The sequence below is a fragment of the Harpia harpyja genome, chromosome 3 (genome assembly GCF_026419915.1).
Source record: "Harpia harpyja isolate bHarHar1 chromosome 3, bHarHar1 primary haplotype, whole genome shotgun sequence".
Taxonomy (NCBI): domain Eukaryota; kingdom Metazoa; phylum Chordata; class Aves; order Accipitriformes; family Accipitridae; genus Harpia; species Harpia harpyja.
The window spans coordinates 79,807,242-79,830,137 of NC_068942.1; the positions used below are offsets into that span (position 1 = coordinate 79,807,242).

The following is a 22,896-nucleotide window of genomic DNA, read 5'->3' on the forward strand; positions in this document are numbered from 1 at the left end:
TGAAAAACAATTCTGCTTCCCTCTTCTGTGCTTGTGGAGTCTTCTTGTCTAATGACTTCCAAAGACAGGGGTCTGAAGTTGTAGTTCAAAGGCATGAAAATCACCTGTGTGATTTAGCAATGTATATTCATGGAACCTAAATCTGAAGTAAGGATTTAGGAGTCTATTATGTGATGCTGTCTGGGTAGTCGTTTCCCATTCTGTATGGGATTCCTCCTCTTGAAGTGCAGCACTTCATACATAACTTACTTTTCTTTCATGTTGTAGCCTTTGGACCTGCTTAAGTGAGCTGTTTCTAATGCCAGTCCTGCCCTCCAAAGGATTAGACATTTAAGGGATTGTTGATTTTTCTTGTTCCCTGTAGCACTGATGATTTTTCTCGTCCTGGTTTTATAAGACCCCTAGGACAGAGGTTCTCGCTGTTGCCAGTTTTAGTAGCACCTAAAATCACAAAACAGTAGGATCTTGGGTTTCTCTTTCACCTTTCTTCCCATCCAGCAGCTCAACAGTGACCACAGGGCTGAACAACCTGTTGCTGAGTTACTCAACTCCTGAAACTGCTGCTCGTTCAGTAATTAATAATATGCTCGTTCAGTAATTAATAATATGGTGCAGACTGTGTTGGGAGAGTGATCATCCTGTACAAGGTGTTCCTCAGGCCAGATGGGGCTCCTTTGGAGCACTTTTGGTACGTAATCCCCCGAGGTAGTATCCAAACACTAAACCTCATATTTGAGGGACCTTAGAGCAGCCTTGCAACTCAATTTTAATGACACATCAAAGCCCTATTTCCATGTCATTATTTTTCAGAATTGGGCAAGACACAAGATTATGTGGTAAGAGATGATGAGAACCAGCTATACTGGATCAGAGGTGTGAAATAAATACAGAGGCAGGCTTTTAATTTGAGATGTTATTTCAGAGCCTGGAGAATGACACAAACCATTTCTACTCTCGGGGAGTGTTTTGACAGCTCCTGACTGTCTAAGTGGAATTGCAGACCCTTAGCTCCGTGCTGCCGCTTGCTTTTTCTGTACATGAGTTTGACACAAGGCAGAACAGCAGCAAACTCCTCATGTGAGCTGCAAAGCAGAACCTAAAATGAGGATTGCAGAAAATGGTCCAGCAGGATGCCAAGGACATAGGGATTAGGGGATAGGAACCCATGCTAAGGTCACATCTGCCTCACCCTTGTCTATGAAGATGCCTTACCCATCCCTGGCAGGCACATTTCTAACCTGTGATTAAAACCCTTGCACAGCTTCTCCGCCAAAAAGATTCAGCTGTGCTTGGTTCTCAGTAGCTTGTTTTAATATTTGGTCAAACCTCCCCACCTGGGAATGGGTTGTTGCTTGTCCTTGCCCAGCTGGCAACAGAGTGATCTCACTGTCGCCTCCAGAGCAGACTTTGCATATTGTTAGATTTTATTGTTTCTTTCTTCCAGGCAATTTCCAATCAAAAGAAACACAGTTCTTTGGGTTTTTCCTCAGGAGGCACGTCTTCCAAATTTCTCCAGATTCTCTCTCATCTGCTTAAGCCTTCCCAAAAACATGTTTCCCAGCCTGACTTGCTGGCCTCTGCAGAGGTCTCACTGGGACAGAACAGTGTCATTTTCCTCCCATGTCTTGCAGATGCTGTTGAGGGTTCATCCCAGAATGAGCTTTGCTCTTTTCTGCAGCACTGATGATATCTGTGCATCCTGCTTCTCGTTACAGAATGCTGCTGCTGTTACACTTTGCCCTTCAAATTGCTTTCTGCCCCTCTGGGCTTGGGATCATTTGCAGATTGGATGTGTGTGTTTTATTCCATCAGCCAAGCCTTTAATGAAAATAGTGGTGAGAATCAAACCCAGGACAGGCAGAGAAGAAAGCTTGGCTGTTTTGATCTACTGTACTCTTGAGAAATCCTCATCACCTGCCGTGACCCTGGTTTCCGAAGGACACTTTGCAATGGTCTGCCTCCGTGTGTGTACTTGTCTCTAGGTTTCATCCCATCCTTCCCATGTAACTGTTGAATGCTGTTCAAAGAAATTTAGGGAAGGCATGAAGATTTCTGAGATATAGCATTCCTGCAGTGGGCATGGACGACGTATGGCCTGAGAACTGTACGCAGGCCTGCTGTCCTTGGTCAAGCCTGCAAGCAGGTAGGAGGCAGGTTAGGCAAGGCTGGCAACCAAGGGGTGGTGGCTAGTGAAGCTGGTGACGGTTCATCTGCCAGCTGGTTAGCACAGGCTTAGCCGAGGACCAGCAGCGGCGTGTGCTGGTCATCGCCCAACCTGCAGATGAAAGAAAGGCTGATAAGGACATGCTGGAGTTGCAGGCAGAGTGTCTCGGGCTCATGGAGAGTGTGCAGGGAACCAACCTTCATTTGTTTCACTGCTTATGAATCCCTTGAGTTTATCACTTTGGTGAGACCCGTAAAAAGCTTTTTTAGCAGCAGGAACCAAAGTTGGACTGACTGCTCTGTAAGTTCCAAGTGCTCTCCCTTTCCCTCTCCCTTACCTGTGAGACCCCAGGCTTTTTCTTAAGGTCCTAAAGGTACCTGCTAGTGGCTTGGAGATGGGCAGCTTGCATAAGTAGGATAGGGTGAATGCCATCAAGACTGCCAGCCTCTATTACATCTATCATATTTATGTGACTTTTAACTGCTCCTTGTGTATTGGGCTTCATGTTTTAGGTAGAACAGCCACTTTTCAATACTGGGCACCTTATAAATGAAAAAGCCTTGAATGCATCAGCCTCCTCCATGCCAAGCTTTATCTTTCCTCTTTCCTGTAAGCGAGGGCCTGCATTGTTTCTTTGTCTTGGCCTTATTCCTGAGGTATTTCCAGTACCTTTCCTTACTGCCTTTTATGCTCTGGACGGTTGCCTCAGGGTTTCATGGTGTTCCTTTGAGTAACCAGCCAGATGTGAATGTCTCTGAGAATTTCATTCTGAGAAGTGCAGCCTATCACTTCCCTGAGTTTATTCTCTCCATGGTCTGTTGTTTGGATCAATCCACACCTGCTGGGGTATTTAATACATTCGCAGGCTGGAAATAGTTACTATTATGCTGAAAAGTGTATGGCATGAATGGTGCTATATCCATGAATGATTTCAAGAGGGAGATAGCCTGTACTCAAAGGTATTGTGTGTTCAGGGCTGGATTTTGACATCCTGCCCACACAAAGCAGCATTTGTCTCCAGGAATGGTCCAGCAACTTCTCAGCGGTAGCCTACCTGGACTCACTCTTAGTGCTAGGATCTAGCCCTGTAGGATGCACGCCAAAGCAAATAGGAGTTCTGGCAGCACTAATACAAATATATGCGATAATATCCAAAGAAGCTCACAAAAATCTCTGTTTTTCAACCATTTCTTTTTTTTTTTTCTTTCATATTATTTATATGTATTTGTTTCCACTCTAGGAACTCGAGGGGTTTTGCTGTCTCGAATAAACTGCTGGGACTGGCCTGGCATTTGCACAAAGGAGAATGTCACTCAGTTTCCTGCCATCAAGATTTACAAGAAGGGAGAGCGATCAGTCATGTACGATGGCATGTGGGGAACCGAAGAACTGACCAGCTTCATCATGCTGTAAGTGCCTGTTAATGAGTCCCCACACAGTAAGATTGGCACATCTGCTAGATGATGTTCTGGATTCTTCACAGTCTGTGTAATGGAAATCCTTTTTGGAAAAATAATGTCAGATCTGATTGTAGACCTGGTTTGGAAATCGGCTTAATAACTTTTTGTGCTTTTCAATGTCAGGGAACATGTGTTCTCGGGCAGTGCATCCATCTGTTGCCACTTTCCCTCTCTCTCTGCTGGAATTCCTTCTCTGTTATTTTTAATGGGGATCCCAAGGATCTCAGAGCAACCAGTTTGGCTCAGGGCTGTTCTCTCTTCCCCATAACCAGCTCCAGTGCCTTTCTGTGACTAGGCATTGCCCTTCCTTCCCAGGCAACTGATTTTTGTCACTGAGGCATAATGGTTGTCATATTGGGTTGGGGCATTGTTGGATTGAGGTTGCACTTTTGTCTCTTCATCCCAAAAGTGAAGAAGGCGGCAGCCCGTGTTGTTTCTCTGCCTCTCCATAGGAGCCGAGTTTCCTGCCCTCTGAAGCTGGCCACAATTGAGGAAGCTGAAGGATACTTAAGAGGAGAGTTTCCGTCTGAGCTGTCATCCTATCACCACACTTCGCTTCTAGGAGTATTTAGCACAGCCACGAGTGAAGGTTAGTGTGGTAGTTGTGGGTTAAGCATTTGGCTTCATTCCTAATGGGAGAGGGATGATTCCAGGTGCTTGGAAGTTCCTCCATGTTTCATTTTCTCTAAGTGTGTTTATTCACATCACAGCCTGCCTGGCACCACCCTTTTTATTTTTGCATGAAGAAGGTAGCAGGTGATTCCAGATGTGGGACCTAAGGGCCATGTCATGGCTCAGAGGACCTTCAGCTGCCAGGCATGTTTACTACGTCCAACATGGTAGCATCTGACAACCCCGACAGAAACTGAGACGTGGTGCTTGGTGCAGTACAAAACAACAGTGCCCTGGGTGACCTGTCTCTGCAAAGAAATTTTTGCAGATGTCCAATCTGAACTTACCAAGCCATGATTTGTGCCTGTTGTCCCTGTTGTATCTCCTGCCCCTTACCGTGAGGAGTTTGGCTCGATCCTCTTTATGAGTCCCCTTCAAAGCAGTTGTAGGCTGCCATTAAATCCCCTCTTAGCCTCTGACTGAACAAGCCCAGATCCATCAGCCTCTTCTTGTAGTCCATGTACAACATGTCACAGCATATTCTTTCTTAAAGAAAGCCCTTTCCACTACTGGACTGATAGTTATCTTGCTGACTCCTCCTCCAGCAAATGTGGTAGTCTCAGTCCTCGCAACCAACACACAATCCAAATCCTTTTTTTAAAAAAAAAAAAGCAAAGCAGCAATAAGATAAAATACAAATTTCTTACATCAAAAGGAATGAAATGTGAATAACTCAATGAAAACCACTTGTGAACTTCTAAATAGGTGGGCACAGCCCCCAGAGTAGTGGACATCAGCTAGAAATGCTAAGCAAAGTTACTGGAAGGAGTGTTCTGAACTTGTTTGAATTTGTCTCACTTTGTAGTCTCGGTCCGTATAGTCCTGACCAGTGGCTGAAATTTGGAGCAGTCATGCTCTCCCTCCCCTGCCCACTGCATAGGGTGCTGTTAGTCACTCCGATGCTGCTCCAGTATCATTCCAGTTGCATGCCATAGCTGTGGTCCAGGATCCACTGGGTTTCCACAGCCTTTCTGAAAGATGGGAAAATTGACCTGAGAGCTACAGTGATTTTTCATGTGACAATCATACATGTTAACAAGGGAGAGAGAATGAAGTCAGTCTGGAAAGGGAACTTCAGGCAAATCCACAGTGGAGAGCTAGGACCCGTGGGAATTACTGCATTTAAAAAAAGGAGAGTTTTCTGATCTGTCTTAAGGTCAAAATTTCAGACTATTTTTCATTTTTAAGCTCCCTTGTGCCTGTAAACTTTGGTTAAATGCAAACCAAGCTACTTTCTCACATGAGGAGGTCCAGAGGGAATCCACTGAGCACAGAGGTAAGAACAAAATTAAATGTCTGGAACCAACTAGAAAACACTTGGGTTGTGTTCACCAAGCCAGCTGACAGCTAATATGCCTGCCTTCTTCTGGAGGGTCTAAGTCTGTTAAATACAGCAGAAAATCTTACTGATCTCAAAAAACCTTTAGCCCATTTCTCCCTGCTTTTCATCAGCAGAGCTGCAAAATCTCCCCTCTATTCCAGATAATTCTACTCTCTGCAGTAGTGGAGCCTGGATTAGCCCCGTGATAGGGCCTTGGGCAACATGGGGACGGTGAGAGGGGTTCGTGGAAGGAACCTGCCTGGATCTGGCTGGATGTGTGAGCTCAAGACTCTTTCCTATATAGGAGAAGTTAATTTCCTTCCGTGCTAACAGTCTTGGAGGTTTCCAGACGGCTTGGTGTGGAGCCCACAAGTTTGCCTCTTTCCTCGGGGCACACTCGGTCTGCAATCTGGAATGGCATCCGCAGTCTGGGGTAATGCAGTTGCAGATGCCAAGGGAGATGAAATACGTGGTGCTTTCACCACCTGTAACCTGCGGGGTGTTTGAGCGTCATGCAGAATGACCCGAGGGAGCAGAAAACTGGAGCCAGCTGTCCTGACATCAAACTCAGGCCAGAGTCAGGGAAACCACATTGCTGCTCTTATCAGCCCACAGACTTATCTGGAATTTCCAATGATTTTCTCATGGCAAGAATTCCTGCTCTAACCTGAATGAGCAATGTGCCATGTCATTGCCATTTCTAGTTAACTGAAACAAAGCAACGAGATGTCCAGTTAAATAAAGCCCTGGACTTCTTCCAACACTTAGTGTCAGGACTATGTTAAGAAACCATCCAGTGGGTCTGAGCTACAAGAGGCTTGTCGGAAAAATCATAATTCAAATTTATTACAAAGAGGTGAATCGTGTTACTAGGGCAGTGAATGAGCATTTTCCTGGAAACTTGGAGAACTTATAGGAGACAAATTTGTTTGCTCTGCAGAAACGGGAAGCATACTTGGAAGTAAGACTCTGTCCTAAACTGTACAGCAAATGTTTAAAAATACACCTGTGTTCTGCAAAGCTCTGGTACCATCATAGGGCTTGCCAGCATTGGTGTAAACCAAGTGAAGAAGGCATGCAAAAAAGCTACAGGTGCTGCTGGAGAGCATGGTTTCATGAGATGCCTTCTGCTAGAGGGATAAGGGGTGATGCTCAGATCCTGCCTCCGAAAACTCTGCAGGAGCTATAGACCCTTCCTCATCTGGCAGTTTTATTCCTTCTTGTTCCCACATCCTGCAGTGAAGCTGGGCTTGTGCAATTCGTGGTGGCTGTCATGGAAGGCAGCTGGGATTCCAGCTGGAGGCATCTGCTGCAGCGCATGATCAGGCCCTGCGGGGAATTAAAACAGTGCTCTCAGGGGGGACTAATTTTCTAGGAAATGTTTAAACGGCTTCTTTAGAAGGGCTTCGTGTCCGTAGTGGAGGGTTTCTTGCACAGCGCTAAGAGATGGTTGCTGTGAGCTGTTGAGAAATGAAGGCTGGTGCGTGGCTCTGGGTCTGGCACAGTCCCCAAAATATGGAAAAATTTAGAAGTGTGATAGGGAGGGAATATCTCATCAGGAATGACCCTGATGCAAGGAGTAAGCCTGGACTCTGCTGAAGGTTGTCCTGATGTAGGAGAGAATTCCTGCAGCCAGGGATGCTGCAGGGCAGCACTTCAAGATGACCTTACATCTCAAGCAGGTGTTTAAGGCTAAATGCCTGTAGAAATGCTCTGCTGAGGAAGTTTGGTTGCGAGCCTGGTCTTTCCATGTCAGGCTGTGTCCTTTAGTGCCTTATGGCACAGGGCACGCTCACGGTCTGCCCCGTGGCCTTTTCTCCAGTAGCTGGGGCACAGACAAGTTCACAAAGGATTTGTTGGTGAAGTTCTCGGTGATCCTTATCAGCTGGTCCTATGGGTTGCTTTTCTCTCAACACTGATAAAATCAAGTGACCAAATAGCTGGGAACTAACGTCAAACCCATCCAACGGTGGTTTCTCTATGACAAGATGAACCAGCCAAGCTGTGTCACCAGCTTTGTTGTATGTGTGTTGTTTCCTACAGTGTCTGAACCCTCAATGAGCCGCTCCTTTAAGGATCTAAGCTTCCATTTGGAAAGGAAAATAGTATAAAGGAAAGTTTGCGGTCCCTGTGGTTCCAGGGGAACACAATGGAAAATACGGCTTTGAGTGTAGCTGGAAAGCAGGAGGCAAAGAACCAAAAAGTGGCCAGTTTTGAGCCAGCCTCAGTCTATTGAGGTCTGAGTCACCGGTCCCAAGAGCTTGGGCTGGCCAGTTGTGATATGACGGTGAATGTTACGAGGAACACTAAATAGTCTCTGAATGAAATCTTAGTTAAGTTATAAAGCGACATATATTATGGCTGTATCTGAGATGTAATCAATTCTTGGGAAAACCTGACTTCTCCAGAGTGTGATTTCTTAGTGTCCTTAAGTCAGAAGAGCCTTTTTTTGTTGCTTTCGATTGCTCAGTACAAAGGGGGAGAGGGGGTGGTGTTGAAGTCTGCCCCATTTTCACCCTACCTTTGGCAGCAGCGGTTTTGATCTTTGATCTATAACTGTATTTTACAAGCTCACGCACAATGGCTTGCATGTTCTCACAAAGCTTGTCCCTCCCATGGAGCCAGTTGCGTAAACCAGGATTTTTTCTAATGGCATAAACCAGCTCTGGAACCAGCTTCATTTCGGGGCTCTGCTATCAGTCTCTCAACACAGATAGATGCAACTGTGGTGGATCAAGAAAGCCCCAACCCAGTCCTTTCCTCCCCATCCTCTACCTGACTTCGCCGTCTCAGTAGGGCGACTGGTGGACCATCGCAGCCGCTTCACGTGGGTTTATGCTGACGTGTGTCGGCAGAGGTGCTGCCCTCTCTTTGCAGCTGCACAAAGCGGTGGAGCACGCTGTGTCTGCGAGGCATTTTAGCTTTTCGACCTTCCCTATCTTAGCTGGATGCCCGTAACAGACCCTGCCTCCTCTGAGGAACTGGATAAAACCAAAAGAGACTTGGGGGAGAGGTTGGTTTATCTGCTGGGCACTTAGCACTACTCCAGTTAAGTCACCATCAGTCATTTCCAAAGGGTCACTGGGATTTATAAGATTTCTAATTAGACTTATAATTGGTCTTTTTGTATCTTTGTCTTTCTTACAGCCAGGGAAGCTTTCGAAGAGGCAGGAAACATCTTAGGCGGCCATGTAACAATGGGGATGTATTTCGAAGATGATGCCTTGGCTTTGTAAGTTGGTTCTCTTTTTATTTGGTGAGAATTTAAACTGATCTGCGTTTAGTGAAAGCCAATGCCTAGAGCAAGTGTCACTGGCCATGCTGAGTGTTTATCAGCAGCTCTAAGCAGCTACAAGTGATTTAGTCCTGTAGGGAGATTGGTCAGGACTCAGCCAAAGGGAGATGTAGCCCTGGCTCTGCCACTGATTTGCAGCTTGTCCATGGGCAACTCATTTAGCCCTGTTGAAATGAATGGTCATCTCCCTTCCTGCTGTTTAAGTTCACTCTGGGTATTTTCAGTCCTCCAGCCCTGCCAGCCCCCATGCATCTGTTGGGTTCCTCATACAAACAGGACCAAACTTTTATGGAGGAAAAAACAGGCTGGAAAAATGATACCCTCCAGCTAGGATCAGTGTGTGAGGAAGAAAAACCAATTCTGCCCTTCTCTTTCCATCAGGAAGAAGTGATGAATTGCTACTGATCTTCTTCTTTCTGCACTCCCTTCACCTTCTCGTCTCCTCTTCCCTGGCCTGATGCTGGGAAAGTGCCAGTGAGGATGGGGAGGGGGAACGTAAGGGGATTGCTGCAAAGCCAGGGCTCTAAATGTGAGTCTTGCTCTGATGGTTGCCCCCAGTTGCCAAGAGCAGCCAAAAGAGAGGCTGCTTGTGACTACTTGCAGGCTTTCTTGGCTAGCGGTGGAGTGGGCATTGTGTCTGGGTGCTGGAAAATAGTTTGAAAGACCTGAAATAAATGCTGTCTTTCCATGGAGCTGTCTTTCCATGGAGCTGCCTTGGTGTGGAGCAGGCGGCCTTTCTGCAGCACTGGGAAAGGTGTTAAACCCCTTTGGTCTCATCCAGCTTCCTGGTGGGCGCTCACACCTGGCTTTGCAAGTTTGCAGCTCCCAAGGATGGGGAAGAACCTACCTCTATCTTTTCAACAGTTAATCTTTTTTTGCTTGAATGATGAGCTCACCCGTTTCCCTCCCCTCAGCAAGAGCAAGACGTTACCGCCGTTTCCAGACAGAGCTCTGGGGAGGTGCATCCTCTTTCTGGAGGAAGAGTGCTGAAAAAATATAGCAGCCTTCCTCCTGTTCGTATGGTAAAGGCGAAGTCAAGGCTTTCTCGGTCAGTTCCTGACTGACTAAGAGCATCAATTGCAGCCCTAACTTTAAGCCAAATTGGAGCTAATGGGATCTGAGCATGTATCAGTCCATGCACTTAACTGTGTCATTAAGACTCACTCCAGCAAGGGGCAAAGTGCTTTGGATTAGACTGTGAGAGATGCTTCAGTGCCTATAAATGGAGCTAGATCCAGGGGGAATCTTCAGCTTGTCCTGGCATCTCATTTCCGTCAGAAATTAGCTATCAAGGCAGAGATAAAAATCCCAGAAGGTCCTTGGCGTGTTTTCCAGGTGTGGGTTTAACAGCCAGTAATGCAACAGTGAATTATTTTCATTAGTTTCTTACAGATGCAATGCATCTCTAGTGCATCTGATGAGACACGGGCATTTTTGTGGTATGCACGGAGAATAAAAATGCAAATATCTTGCTAGTACGTCTCTATTAACCAAACTGTGCTGATAGAAGTTTAAAAAAGCAAAGGAGGGCAGGGTGATCTCACAAAACAAGATACCAGTAGAAAAAGCCTGTGTTTTCTCAGCAATGACATGGAAGAATACACCTCCATCCTTCTGCTCCAGCCGCGGTCTGCAGCGTGCTCCTGTTTAGTTGGAATAGTTAATACAGTTTATATAGATATTCATTCTGCCAAGTTTGGAATTTGGCTGTGATTTGTGGGTGAAGCTACTGTAGCTGGTCATCTTTGCAACTGTAAGTAGAAAGTAAACACTTACAGGAATTTCTTATGCAAGAGCCAGGCTCACTTCCCTTCTTAAGAAAAGAAAAGCTATTCTTCTGCTAAACACTGAAGGAGGAAATGTTTGTGGCTCCCAGGTCACGGAAAGCCGAGTCCCCTCTTCCCAGAGAAAAAGGTATATAAAATACACAAAGAATGTTGTTAGCAAAACTGTTTGCTCAGCAAGCACATGCTTGGTTGGTAACTAATGAAAAAAAAAAGCGTTAAGGAAGAAATGCTTTGAATGAAGTAATTATTTATTTCTCAAATGCTTAGATGTCATAGATTCCTGCCAAGTATTTGTTTGCAGATGTTTTTGATTTAAATGCAAGTCTCATATTACCCGTCAAATGCCCCTGCTATATCAATAGAAAGCTGTGGTAAGCAACAATACAACCGCTTGGTACCAATAAGATGAGAAGTGATTTCAGGGTAGACTCTAGCTATTAGGTGCGGAATTTGTTGGTTTTCTGGCACTATGTAATAAACTTCCTTATCAAAGGCTGCTGAACAAGTTGATGTATTTAGACATAGGGAGCAGGAGTCCTTGCCTCCTCTGAGAAGTCATCAAGGCAGAGTCTCTTTAAGACCTGTGGAAGTCTGAGAGTTCAAAATCCCTCAATTTAAAAATTTTCTAGGGTTTTACCATTCTTAATTGATTGCAAATACAGGTTAATTTGAAAAACAACAGAGAGGAAAGTTAAGGACCTTCCTAATAGATCAGAGGATTCCCAGCCGTGACCAGAAGTGCGAAACTCAACTTCCTTGACTGGTAGAGCTCGGGAGTCTGGGCAGAAAGGGGAAAGCTTAGCTCAGGGCTGGATTTACGATGAGAAATTTAAAAAAGCAGAGGATACTGCAAAAAGAAACTGAAGTGCCTCTGTTAAATCCAAGAACAGTTTGACTCACAACATTTGAAGGCCTCAGGGAAGTCCAAGGTCATTCATTACTGCTGTTCTTTATCAAGACATCAGTGCAGATCTTGGGTGCCCCTTACAAATTTGCAGTGGGTGTATTATTTCCAGATGGGTAAGTGCTGTGGTGGAGGAAGTGAGAGGCCTACATATGAGCTGAACATCATGGAAATGTGTTACCTGCAGTTCCCTCCACCTGCTTTGTCACTGATGACCTAAAACACCAAACACTGAGATTTTTAAAGCAAATTTGAACAAATCTCCATCCCATTCAGAACTGCTAATATAAGTGTCCAAACTGAACTTGCCTGAGCAAACCATGGAGGGAAGCGCAATTGGTTGTAACATGACTTTTCTCTGAGCTGCCTTTGCAGTAGGCTGAGTCTGTGTTGTATCTTCCTCATATGGAGAAAAAAAACAGATGGACCAGATTACTTTTGAAAAGGAAATCAAAGGCTTTCCACACCCCCCACCTCCACAACCCAAAATGTCCTTACACCTTGCTCACTTCCCCAGCAATTCTGGTGTCACAGCCTTTGAATAATTACCAGCAGCCTTTGAAAAATAAACTACAGATGCCCCCAAAAAAACTTTTGAGGCAGCTGACTTCCTCCGTCACGCCCTTCCTCTGGGCACTGACATCTGGAGCCTTCGGGACTGAAGTTCCTCAAACTTCCAGAATATTGCTCTCCCATCTTGACGTACCCCCTGCCCTTTCATTGCTCAGACTTCTCCTATTTTTGCTCTTTCCATCTTCTCAGCTTTTCTTTAAATACCCTTGAACCAGAAGAACCCTTCTTAACCAGAAGAACATTGGGGAACAAAGGATGAGCTGGTTTCTCCACCAAGAGTATATCTGTGCAGGCGCTGTGTGTTGCTCTAATGCAGAGCTGGACTTCAGCAAAATTGCCCATGTTCACCAAGCCAAAAATTAGATATCCTGGAGCTTATTTTGTGTAGGTTGCTGTCCCTCAGATGGAGTCTAAGACCTTCTGTTTGCCTTGGCTTGGGAGGCAGAGTAAAGCACTGGGTGTGTATTTGCAGCATCTAACCTTAGGTGTCAAAATGAAAGAAAAGTGCCAGCAAATAGTTTAGATGGTGGTGTTTTGGATTTGCCCTATTTAGCTGCCGATGTCTTTTTTTTGCAGAAGAAAGTGCCGTTTGTGTGTGTGTGTATATTTAGCGTCTGGTGCGAGCTGGGTAAGTGCTTGTTTCAGAAGGGGATGAGGGAACACATCAGCCCCATCTCTCCCCATCAAACCAGGACTGTGCAGGGGCTGGAGACTGGGCAATGGGCAACGTGACCCTTTCCTCCTGCAGGTGCCTGCATCCCTGTCCCCACTTTTCACTGGGAGGATGCCAGCTCTGCGTACAGCAGATCTGGTGTGTGTCAAATCCCCTGGCCGGTTCTTGTTACCATCCCTCTTTTTCAGATCCCGTAAATATGCAGTGTCTCCCCCAGCCCTCCTCCTTGCCAGGAGCGGAGGTCGGAGCGTGGAAGGCATCGCTTTGTCCAAACAGAGCATGCAGGACATGGTGCAGATGATCAGATATGAATTGCTGGACATTTTTGTAAGTAAAAAAAAAATAAAGTGTCCTTTTTCCATTGCAGTCATTTGCAGAACTGATTATAGCGTGGAGCTGTGCAAAATAAACATGTTTGCTCATTATTTCTATCATGCTGAGTTACATTTGTTTTTAGATTTTATGGCTTGGATCAGACAGTCTGGACAGAAATCTGCTGTTTGCGGTGTGGTCTCGTGGGAGGAGACCCTGGGAGTCGATGGCCTGTGCTTGTAGTCACAGACCTGCTGCTGTGGTGGCTTGGCCTCTCGCAGGGTCTGGTCCCTGCCTCTTGCACATGCCTTTCAGAGACTGGTTATAACCATAACACGTGGAGCTGGGCTGAGCTGGCCTTGCTTCTGCCTTCTTTGCTCACACCCCTTCATCTCAGAGCACACAGCTGCTCATACAGACTTGGCTTGCCATGGGCAGGGTTGGGCGTAGACATCTCCAACGTGCACCAAGATCCCAGCACCCACACTTGTTTTCAAGCTGCTTGCATTCAACGTGGACACTACAGCCTTGCTTTAGCCCCTGCACCCCTCGCGTAAGGACAGAAAGTCTAATTTTGTCTTGTTCTCCCCTCCCTATAAACCCCAACTTCTTGTTTTGATGTCTCGCAGCCAGAAATCACCGTGCAAAATCTGCCCCGCTACTTGCAACTCAGAAAGCCCTTCCTCATCTTATTCAGCGATGGTGACATTGGTCAAATGGAAAGCAAGGAAATGCTGAAGCTGGCAAAAGGAAGACCCCAGCAAGCGTTTGTGGCTTGCTGGTTGAACTTGTGAGTGTGTAAAAACCTCTTTTCTTCTTTCTGTTAGCTCGCTCTTAGCATTTCAGTGCAAGGAAAATACTGAGTCTGCAATTACTGAAAACACTATCTAGCTGGTAATGTGATTATTCGGTCTGAAATCATCATGAGTTGGGAGGTCAAATCATTTAGCAATGATTCAGTATGTGTTCTGGGCAGCTGCAAAATTGCATAACAAAGTAAAATTAGTAAATGTTTAATTGATTGCAGAAATAATTTTCAGTAGAGTAAAATGTTCTCAAAGATATTGCATAGTAACTTGACCCTGGCTCTGGTGTTATTTGTATTTTCGTCACTTGTGGGGGAAAAAAGTAAATTTGCCCTCCTGGAGTATCTTGGGGTGTTTATTCCATCAGCAATTAGAGGGAAGATCAGCAGGGCAATTACCGATTGTTGACTGGGGGAAAGAAAGTTTTCAGAAGAAGGGACAGCCAGAAGAAGCCCTGTAAGGCAAACTTAAAAAATATTCAAGAAACAAAATTAATCCAGGAGCTAAGAAATAGAAGGTTGTAGGAGAGGGGATTTTTTCCTAATCCTCCCCTCCCTGGTTGCGTTTTCAAGTTTTAGCCTCTCTTTGTTTTGCCCAAGCCCAGAGACACCTCACTGCCTTAATCATAATGTGCTTTGAAGTCTGGGAAGCACCTCGCAGCGTGGGCTGAAGTTTAGCTAACGGGGAATGCACATGTTTTCAAAGAGAAGACGATTTGTTTGCCAGTAATGCACAAGAAACGAGAACCCCTGGAACTTCCCCACCTACACATCTGCATTTGCTCTCCCTTCCTGAGAAAGAGCGAGCTGTCCTTTGTCAGAGCAAAAGGGCATGGCCACAAAAGAGGGCAGAATACAACCATTGGCTCAGAAACAGTAGCATAGTCCTCGAAAGAGGTCCTCATTTCCATGGGAGAGCCAGCTCAGACCTCGAGCATCACTCTTAGCCTGAAAATAGTGCCGGAAGCACTCAGCATCTTTGCGGGCTTCCTGTCCCTCCATCTCGATATCCTCTTTTGGCCCTCTCTATGTCGCTTGGGGAAGTAGCCATCCCAGCTCCTTGGGCTTTGGGGAAGCCCCCAGCAGCTGCCCAGTGGCTGGACCACCTGAGCACAGCCCTCTGCATCAGCCCCTGCCTTTCCACCCCCTGCGGACTTGCCGCAGCCGCGGGGCAGTGGCAGCCGCTGGGCTGGAGGGAGCTGGTAGCTCTCCCTGCAAGCAGCGGGGCTGCAGGACCTGTCCCGCTCCTGTCTTAAAAACTTACGGTGGAGAACATTTCACACCCTCCTACAGCGTTTGCCCCAGCTCCTCCTGCTCGAGGATTTCTTTATGCATCTAATCTGCTGTCCGCTCCCTCTCCATTGGACTGTAATGGCTTGCTTAAGGCATTGAGCTTATAAATAACGCGCTGAGCTTCTACAGCCGTCCCATAGGCAAAAGTGTGTGCTTTGCTGGATGTGGCCCGAGGGCTTTGGCACTTGCTTGGCTCTCAGTCCTGTTGTGCTGCCAGACCGCTGGTGAGCGAGTTTAATCTCCTCTTCCCAACAGGAGGAAGACTCCAGTGGGACGCGGGGTCCTGAAGGCGTACTTTGCCACCATGCCTTCGCTGCCTGTTCTCATCTGGGTGAAGCTTCATGCCGGGGGTCAGGTATTCAAGTTCCCATCAGAGCAGTCCATCACTGAAATGAACATCTTGTCTTGGCTGGAGAAGCTAAAAGCAGGACTGGAGATTCCCAGCAGTAAGTGGACACACGTTTGTAACGTTCCTAAGCATGCACTGTTAGCTCCGGTCTGTTTATGAGAAGATGCTACGTGCAATAAATTGTCTGCCCTGGAATTTAATGATGGAAAAACTGGCTATGCTAACTTGAGCTGGAGAAGTACAAATAGTCCGGCCAGAAGAGAATACCCGCATTCACGAGTGTGCTTCAGGACTGTTTAATGTTCAGAGCCAAGCAAGAATAGTTCTGAATTGACATCCCTTCCCCATCATAATCCCCAAACCTGGCTGTGCTCTCCAGTTGCTGCAAACAAACCTTCTGAAGCACAGCTTGCTAATAGAAAATCTCCTGACTCCCAGCTGTCAGCATAAGAAATAGCTGCTCTTTAGGCACCTTCCAGCATTTTTTTGGACGAGGGAGGATAAGGAAGCTGGTGCTTTGCTGTGGTCTTTGAGACATAAAGGGTTGGCTTGTATTGTGAAGCTTTTCACTGCATCCCTCCTGCCTTGATCAGCCTGCTGAAGCTTTGGAGGAAGGCAGCACAGATGTGCCTTCCTCATGTCTTATGTGTAGCCATGGGATGCTACAGGGATCCTGGGAACTGCTGGCTGCCAGCCTGCTTCAGGCTCTGGAAAGGCAGTGGGGTTGACTCCACTTGATGCTTGTGAATTTTAAAATGAGCCTTTCAAAGCAAGTGTTTCCAAAAGCGTGGCAGGGTAGGATGTGTAGGCTCTCGCCGGAGCTGAAGACACCATTTCTGACCCAGTAATCACTGGGAGAACCCTGTAAGCCAGCCGTCCTCCCACACCTCTTTCCATTTCCACTGCTAAAGGCACCTGGCTGTCATGTAGGTCTCTAGGAAGGGACCTTAGTTTTCAGGGGTGTCAGAGGGGTGAGCTGATGGCTGAGCAGCTCACCGCACAGCCAAGGGCTGTGCCAGCCATCACAGCCTCCTTCCTCAGGCTTTTAAGTGCTACAAACTGTGTGATCAGTCTTAAAAGCATAAAAAGGTCACCTAATGGGACCGCTTCCTCCTGGTATGGACAGGAGTCTCCCCTCACTCCTAATGGCATCTCAGTAATGCACAGTCATTAACACAGTTATCTGAGACCCGAGTGAAACATCCACCCACTGGTGGAGAGAACCCGAGTGTGTCCTTTGCAGTGGGGGGTGTCTGAGGACAGAGGACCCCCATAGCCTTCGGGGAGCAGAGCCTTGGCCAGCTCCAGTAAATACTGATGCACCCCTGGCTGGTTTCATTTGGGTGGTGGTATTAGTTTTGGAGGAAAGAGGGTGACCTTTAAGAAAAGATCTTTAATTTTGCATTTACTGGAAAGGGCAAAAAAAGCCATAATTCCTTCGAAAGGGAAATGTCCATGGAGTGGGGCTGCATAACTCTTAACTTTTTAACACAAGACTGTATTTGCTTCTCAGGTACCTTGTCTGAGGAGGACTGGAAACCCCCTCTCCCTGCTTATGACTTCCTTCAGATGATGGAGACTGCCGTGCCCAAGCTCCCCCTCCACACCTCCCACCGCCGTGGGGACACACCGGCGCGGCGCCCGCCCGAAAATCCAGGAGGGGACATCACGGTCCAGGAGGAGCCGTCCCAGGACACCAAGGCAGAGAAAGTCGTGTCCCCCGGGAGGGACCTTCGGGGGACAGTCCCGAGGCTGGCAGCAAGGGAGAAGCAGAGCAAGAGACACAGCGAGCTCTGAGAGCTGGGCATGCCCCTGCTGGGGGCAGTGAAAGATGTGGGACGGTGCCCAGAAAACCTTCTCACTTTCCCAGCCCAACGTGAGCCTTTACAGCAAGGAGTGAAGTGCTTTTAGCAGTAAATTTATGGTGAAGGGATAAAACAGCCCCTAAGTCTCAGTGTGAGCTCCCTGCTGCAGTGTGCTGGTCATTCTGCAGTGGCTGTGATTTCTGATGCCAGAAACGTGTCCGTACACCCCACACCTTGGCCCCCCCAGCTGCTCCTAGGATTGCATTGCACAGCAAGCAGCAAGAGCAGATCTGCAGGGAGGTTGCTGCGAGGAAGCTCAGCCCACCCCATAGCTGGGGGAGAGATGGTGTAGGCTCACCACGTGCTGGAAGCTCGCCTGTGCAACAAGCTATACTGGAAAAGTCAGTGCAGCCCTGGTCTATAGTTTCTGTATGTCTCACACAGGCACTTTGGTTACCCCTGAGCAAGAAGGCGTGAGTGATTCCAGGACAAAGCATTTTCTGTCCCCATGGTTGCAGTAGCTGCTCTACTGATGCGTGTCGGCAAGCCCTGCTCTCAAAAAGTGATTATATCTGCACTGTACCCATGTGGAGCTGGGAGGGCAAGCGTGCCACCCACTCCAGGGCTGCTTAAACTGGCACCCACTTGTGTTTACACCTGACTCGTGAACTGAATTCATGAGCGTGTTCATCCTCGGGACTAAGAGGAATATCTGGTTAAAGCAGTTTTATTACAAAGGCCAGAGCTCAGGTCATCACAACAGCCGTGAATAGCTGGGACAAAAATCTGCCAGAAAATCCCAAGGGCAGGCAGGTCGGAAGGTGGCTTTGCTCAATGCTGGCATTTTCTTGGGTACAAGCCTGGGGGGTTATTTTCAGCCTCGATTTTTCTTTGCTGTCGGTGACAGCAGCAAGGTTGGTACCTCCTGAGCTGGGGACGGTGCAGGGAGTGAGGTCTGCAGAAAGCCCAGCGCTTTGGAAACGAGGGGAGGGAGATGAAGGGCAAGGCCGGCAGTGCTGGAGACAGACCCTTCTGAGGTGGGATGGAGCTGCTTCACATCCATAGCTAGATGGGGAGACGCAGGACCTGGGGAAGTGGCTTTCCAGCCTCTGCCCATCTCCTGGGGACAGCAAAAAGTCTGTTGTTCCTGGGTGGAGGACCTGAGCCTGCAGGCCAGCGTGGGATGTGGGCTGGGGAGGGCCGTGTGTTTGGAGGGAAGCTTTGTCTAATCCCACCCATGCCATGATCATCTTCCCACCCCCTTCAATAAGCATCTGCTCCCTTCCACAGCACCGCTGAGAGGTGCCAGAAGGGTTGGATCCTCCTCCTCCTCCTCCTTATGGCTCTGAAGTTACTGGGGAGGGGAAAAATTGACGGTAAGGAACTGCCGAGAGCATTGTAAAGTCTGCATTGCTTGTCCTGTAAGCAGCCCACATGGTTGGGAGTATTTTGAGATGTCCAGAAATAGACCATTAGTCCTGGGCTCTCCTTGAAGCCCTTAATTGAAACAGACCATTTTTGGACTTAATGACAGGCTTAGAGCCAAAATGTATGTATTTAAAGTAATAAAATGTAGCATGCAGATCGGAGGCTGCCATGCAGCTGAGCATTCCCAAGGGAAGGAGTAGGTCAGGGCGCGAACAGATCCTCCATGAGTTCCCGTCATTCCTCTTCTGTATAAGGTCGTTACACTGCTGGGCTCTACGAGCTGTACGTTGGTCGTTTCCCACCCTGTCCTTAATGACGCCACTGCTGCCGTTACAGCATCGCTCTCCCACTTGGTGCAGGTGAAGTGCGATAATTGGGCTTGTCATTGATGTCTTAAATAAATTCTATCTCAAGTACAGTCAATCTGCATCTGTCTTGGGCGCAGCGTGGTGAGCGGAGGGGCTGGTGTCCTGGGCCAGGGTGGCTGGGATGGATGCATCCCTACGGGAATGCTCCCCCAGCCCACCGAGCTCTGCGACAGAAGGATCCCTTCCTTCGGCAGGGTTTGTGCAAGATAGAGGAGCGTTCCCACGTCCCCGCTCTTCTTGACCACGCGTCCTTTTTCGATCGCAGCCCTTTGCCGTGCAGCATCGGGGCAGGAGCTTGTCACTAGGGGTCAGTGCCACATCTTGGTTATGGCTTCAAAAATTGCTGCCTCTCCAAGTGCTGCTTAATTGATGCTGGAGCGTTGCCACCAAAGCGATGGCGGGTCAGGAACGGCTGTCCGGTGGGGTCCTGGGGGGGACGCTGGTGGCTGAGGGGCTGTTTGCTCCCAGGGGTAGGGGCTGTAGCAAACCTGGAGGGTTGGGGAGTCCCGGCTTTACAGGCTTCAGCCCCCACATCAACAGCGGGATCCACCAGCCTGAGCCTCCCAGCTGGGTTTGGGGGTGTCAGGAGCCCTGAGCCGAGCCCAGCCAGCGGGTCCCTGCAGCTGCCAGCGCAGGCTCCTGCGGTGACACGGGGAAGGGACGTGCTTGTCCGTGTCCCACCGCTGCTAGCGTCAAACTGGGTCGGCAGCTGTGTTTGCTGGAGCTGCTGACTGTGAGCGTGGGTGCGGATCAGGGTCCTGGACCACATCAGGGTGCATGGGCCTGGCTTTGAGTTTGTTGTTGGTTGTTTTTTTTTAAATACAAAAATGTCTTTTTTATTGCATAGCACAAGCAGGCAGTTAGGGAAATCTATTGAGGCATCTATGTGCCAGGATATGTACGGACAGGGAGAAAACGTGAGGGATATTGGGGACAGTTTGATTGTGGTCTGCATCCCACAGATGCAGACTATTGCACTAGGTTGTTTTTAATAGCTACAGCTCTGGGGACAGACCGGTGCAGAAAGAAAGATTCAGTGGGTGTTTATGGCCTTGAGTGAGAAGCGAGTCGGAGGAAGGAGAGCTCTGGACCTGAGTGGGCAGCTGCGAGGAACGGAGTGCATCCCACCGGGCTTGAGGAGCGGGATGCCATCCTGCACACACCGCTCGGCAAAGATGCAGAAGGCAGCCAGCCATCACCAGGGGACGGTGTACGTGTCTACTGCTTCTCTGTGTGTCAGCACATACTGATATTAAAGTGAGGCAAGATCACAGTGAACGCTGATGCTATCAGCTCCTTTTTCAACCGTTTACACTAAAAGAGGTGTCTGAGTAAACCATAGATCTATCTCTATCTCCCTAGGTGATGCTAGTGAGGTGCATGCTGAGCTGAAGAACTGATTAATTTCCTGGCAGATGTGGTATTGACCATTTATGGCTTCAGACCAAACTCTTCTTGTGATGGTACTTTACTTCAGCGCTACGCTAAAGGTGCACAGCTGCATGGACTTCGTGCACTTTGGGAACCTTTCAGGGGGTGTTTAAATGTCAGTGGTTGATCAGAAGATAAAATGATACACACACGCACACACACAAAAAAAAAGGATTATGTGCTTGTCCTGGAGAGCAAAACAATTTAAATTATTGTCTGAAACAAAAGGAAATTCTCCATGCGCTGTGGTCTGTCTGGTCTTTTGCCATCCTTGATGAGTCCTGCAGAGCCATCATCATCGGTTAGGAGGGAGGAAGGCTTGCAGCAGCAGTGGGAGGGAACATTAAGGGTGCACGCTGTGTTTTCCATGTTTAAAGAGCTTTTAGAGGAAGGGTTACAGAAGTGTCTACTGCGTGGCTGCCAAGGGGTGGTGGATTGAAAAGCATGAAAGCCCCGGGGACCCAGCTGCAGGACGGAGGTTCCCATGCCGTCTGCCGCCCTCGGGCGTTCGGTGCCAGCTGACTCAGGAGCCGGCATGCTCCCACCTGCTGCTCCCACTGACATCTCTGCTGGGTGCTCTCCAAACCATGGGGCATCGGGAAGCAATCACGGCGTTTCTCCCAGCTTTTCAGCCCTTTGAGCAAAACGAAGACGGCGAAAGGCAAGTCCTTGCGGTAGAAGGTGAATTTTCCGAATTGGCTGTTCTCAGCCCATCCTGGAGCGCTGATAACCCCGTTCCCAGGCTTGGACCACTGATGGTCACGGTCCCTCCCGGTAAGCCTCGCTCCATGGCCAGGCTCTTGTCTGGCTCTGCCATAGGGATACAGCTGCAAGTCGGCGGAAGAGAAGGCTGGAGCAGGGAGGAGGCGGGAGAGGACATTGCCCCCGGGAGGGAGATGATGCAAAGCAGGAGCGGGGGCACGGGAAGGACACATCTGCCTGTGCGCAGGCAGCTGCCGTGCCAGCGATTCCTGGCAGCGCGGCCAGGATGCGAAGCAGGACGTAGACCTGGTGAGCTGGCTCGTGTCTCTCGGGCTCATCGGTGCCTGGTGCGGGGACAGGGGGTCTGGCAGGGCTGGGAGACGGTGGGAACCAGTCACTCCATCCCATCTGGTGGTTCAGCCCGGCAGAGATGCTTTCTCTGCTGCCACCCAGCAGGGCAGGTTCCTCTCCAGCACGGCTTGGCCGTGGTCCCTGCCGTGGGGCACCCTCCCCTGCCGCGGGGCCAGCCGGCAGCGTCGGAGCCGCGGCCGGGGCTGTTTGCCCGGAGTTGCTAGGTGAGGCTGATCTCCTGCCAAGGCTTTCTTGAATCACCTCGGGCAGGCAGACGGCCAGACCTCAGCCCACCCTGAGGGGCATCCAGTTTTACAAGGGTGATGCAAACCATCGTGGTACCCTGGGGCCGTGATGCCCGTGCCCTTGGCACTGCCCGCGGGGATGGGAGAAGGGTCCCATGGCCTCAGCAGTGCCTGGGGTGGTCCACGATGACCAGCGGGTCCCCCTGCCCAGACCCGAACCAGTTCCCCGAGCCCACACGACGCCCTTGCTGCCTGCCGATTTGGGGCAGGAGCGGTGGCTGAAGCACGGTGGTGGGGGGAAAGCTGGAGACAGACAGACAGACGTTGGTCTGGGGGTGGGACGGGAAGCCGTCGGTGCCGTATTGGCACGGCTGGAGGTGGCGGAGGAGCTGCGCTGGGGAAGGGAGGGTACAGGGGCAGGATGGAGCTGGGATGTGAGATAAGGGGTGGCAGCTGGGCAGGATGGGTTTCCTCATTGCGTAGGGTGGCTCTTCCGCTTGGCGCTTCCATTGCTAAAAATACAGCCGTGCTCCTGGTGCAGGCCCAGGGCAGGTACCCGCAGCACCCAACGCCACGCCGCCCGCAGCAGCTTGCAGGGTGGCCGTGATGGGGTGTCCATCCCTTCTGCCCCATGCTCGGCGTGGGCAGGGGTTGGGTCTCAAGGGCATCACTGGTTTTGTTCCATCCTCCTGGAGCCGGGGATCGGAATGGAGCCGGGATCAGCAGCCCGAATCAGCTCCTCATAGAATGCCTTCTCTCTGTATTTTTCCCTTCCCAACAGAGAGGTGCTCCACCTCCGGCATCTCCTTCTGGAACAACACCCACGGCTACGGCGTCCTGCTCTGTCCCCAAGCTGGGTGACATGGGTGTCCACAAAGGGACCTCACTGCTCATGCCGCCAGCCGGTCAGGGTGACTCTCACACCTGATGGGTGAAGTCAAAAGACCAGGCTGGAAGA

The 22,896-nt window shown here is 49.0% G+C and overlaps 1 protein-coding gene across 3 annotated transcripts in view; it reads left to right on the plus strand.

Annotated features, from left to right (window-relative positions):
- Nucleotides 1-19,264, plus strand: part of TXNDC16 (thioredoxin domain containing 16) — a 39,522-nt gene extending 20,258 nt beyond the window's left edge. For all 3 annotated transcript variants that reach the window (XM_052783619.1, XM_052783620.1, XM_052783618.1), the window contains 7 exons: nt 3,405-3,573; nt 4,077-4,213; nt 8,765-8,849; nt 13,038-13,176; nt 13,791-13,951; nt 15,515-15,705; nt 17,122-19,264. In XM_052783619.1, the coding sequence (XP_052639579.1) occupies nt 3,405-3,573; nt 4,077-4,213; nt 8,765-8,849; nt 13,038-13,176; nt 13,791-13,951; nt 15,515-15,705; nt 17,122-17,405 (1,166 nt within the window). In that variant the 3' untranslated portion in view covers nt 17,406-19,264. The remainder of the gene's footprint in view (nt 1-3,404; nt 3,574-4,076; nt 4,214-8,764; nt 8,850-13,037; nt 13,177-13,790; nt 13,952-15,514; nt 15,706-17,121) is intronic.
- The last annotated feature ends 3,632 nt before the right edge of the window (nt 19,265-22,896 follow it).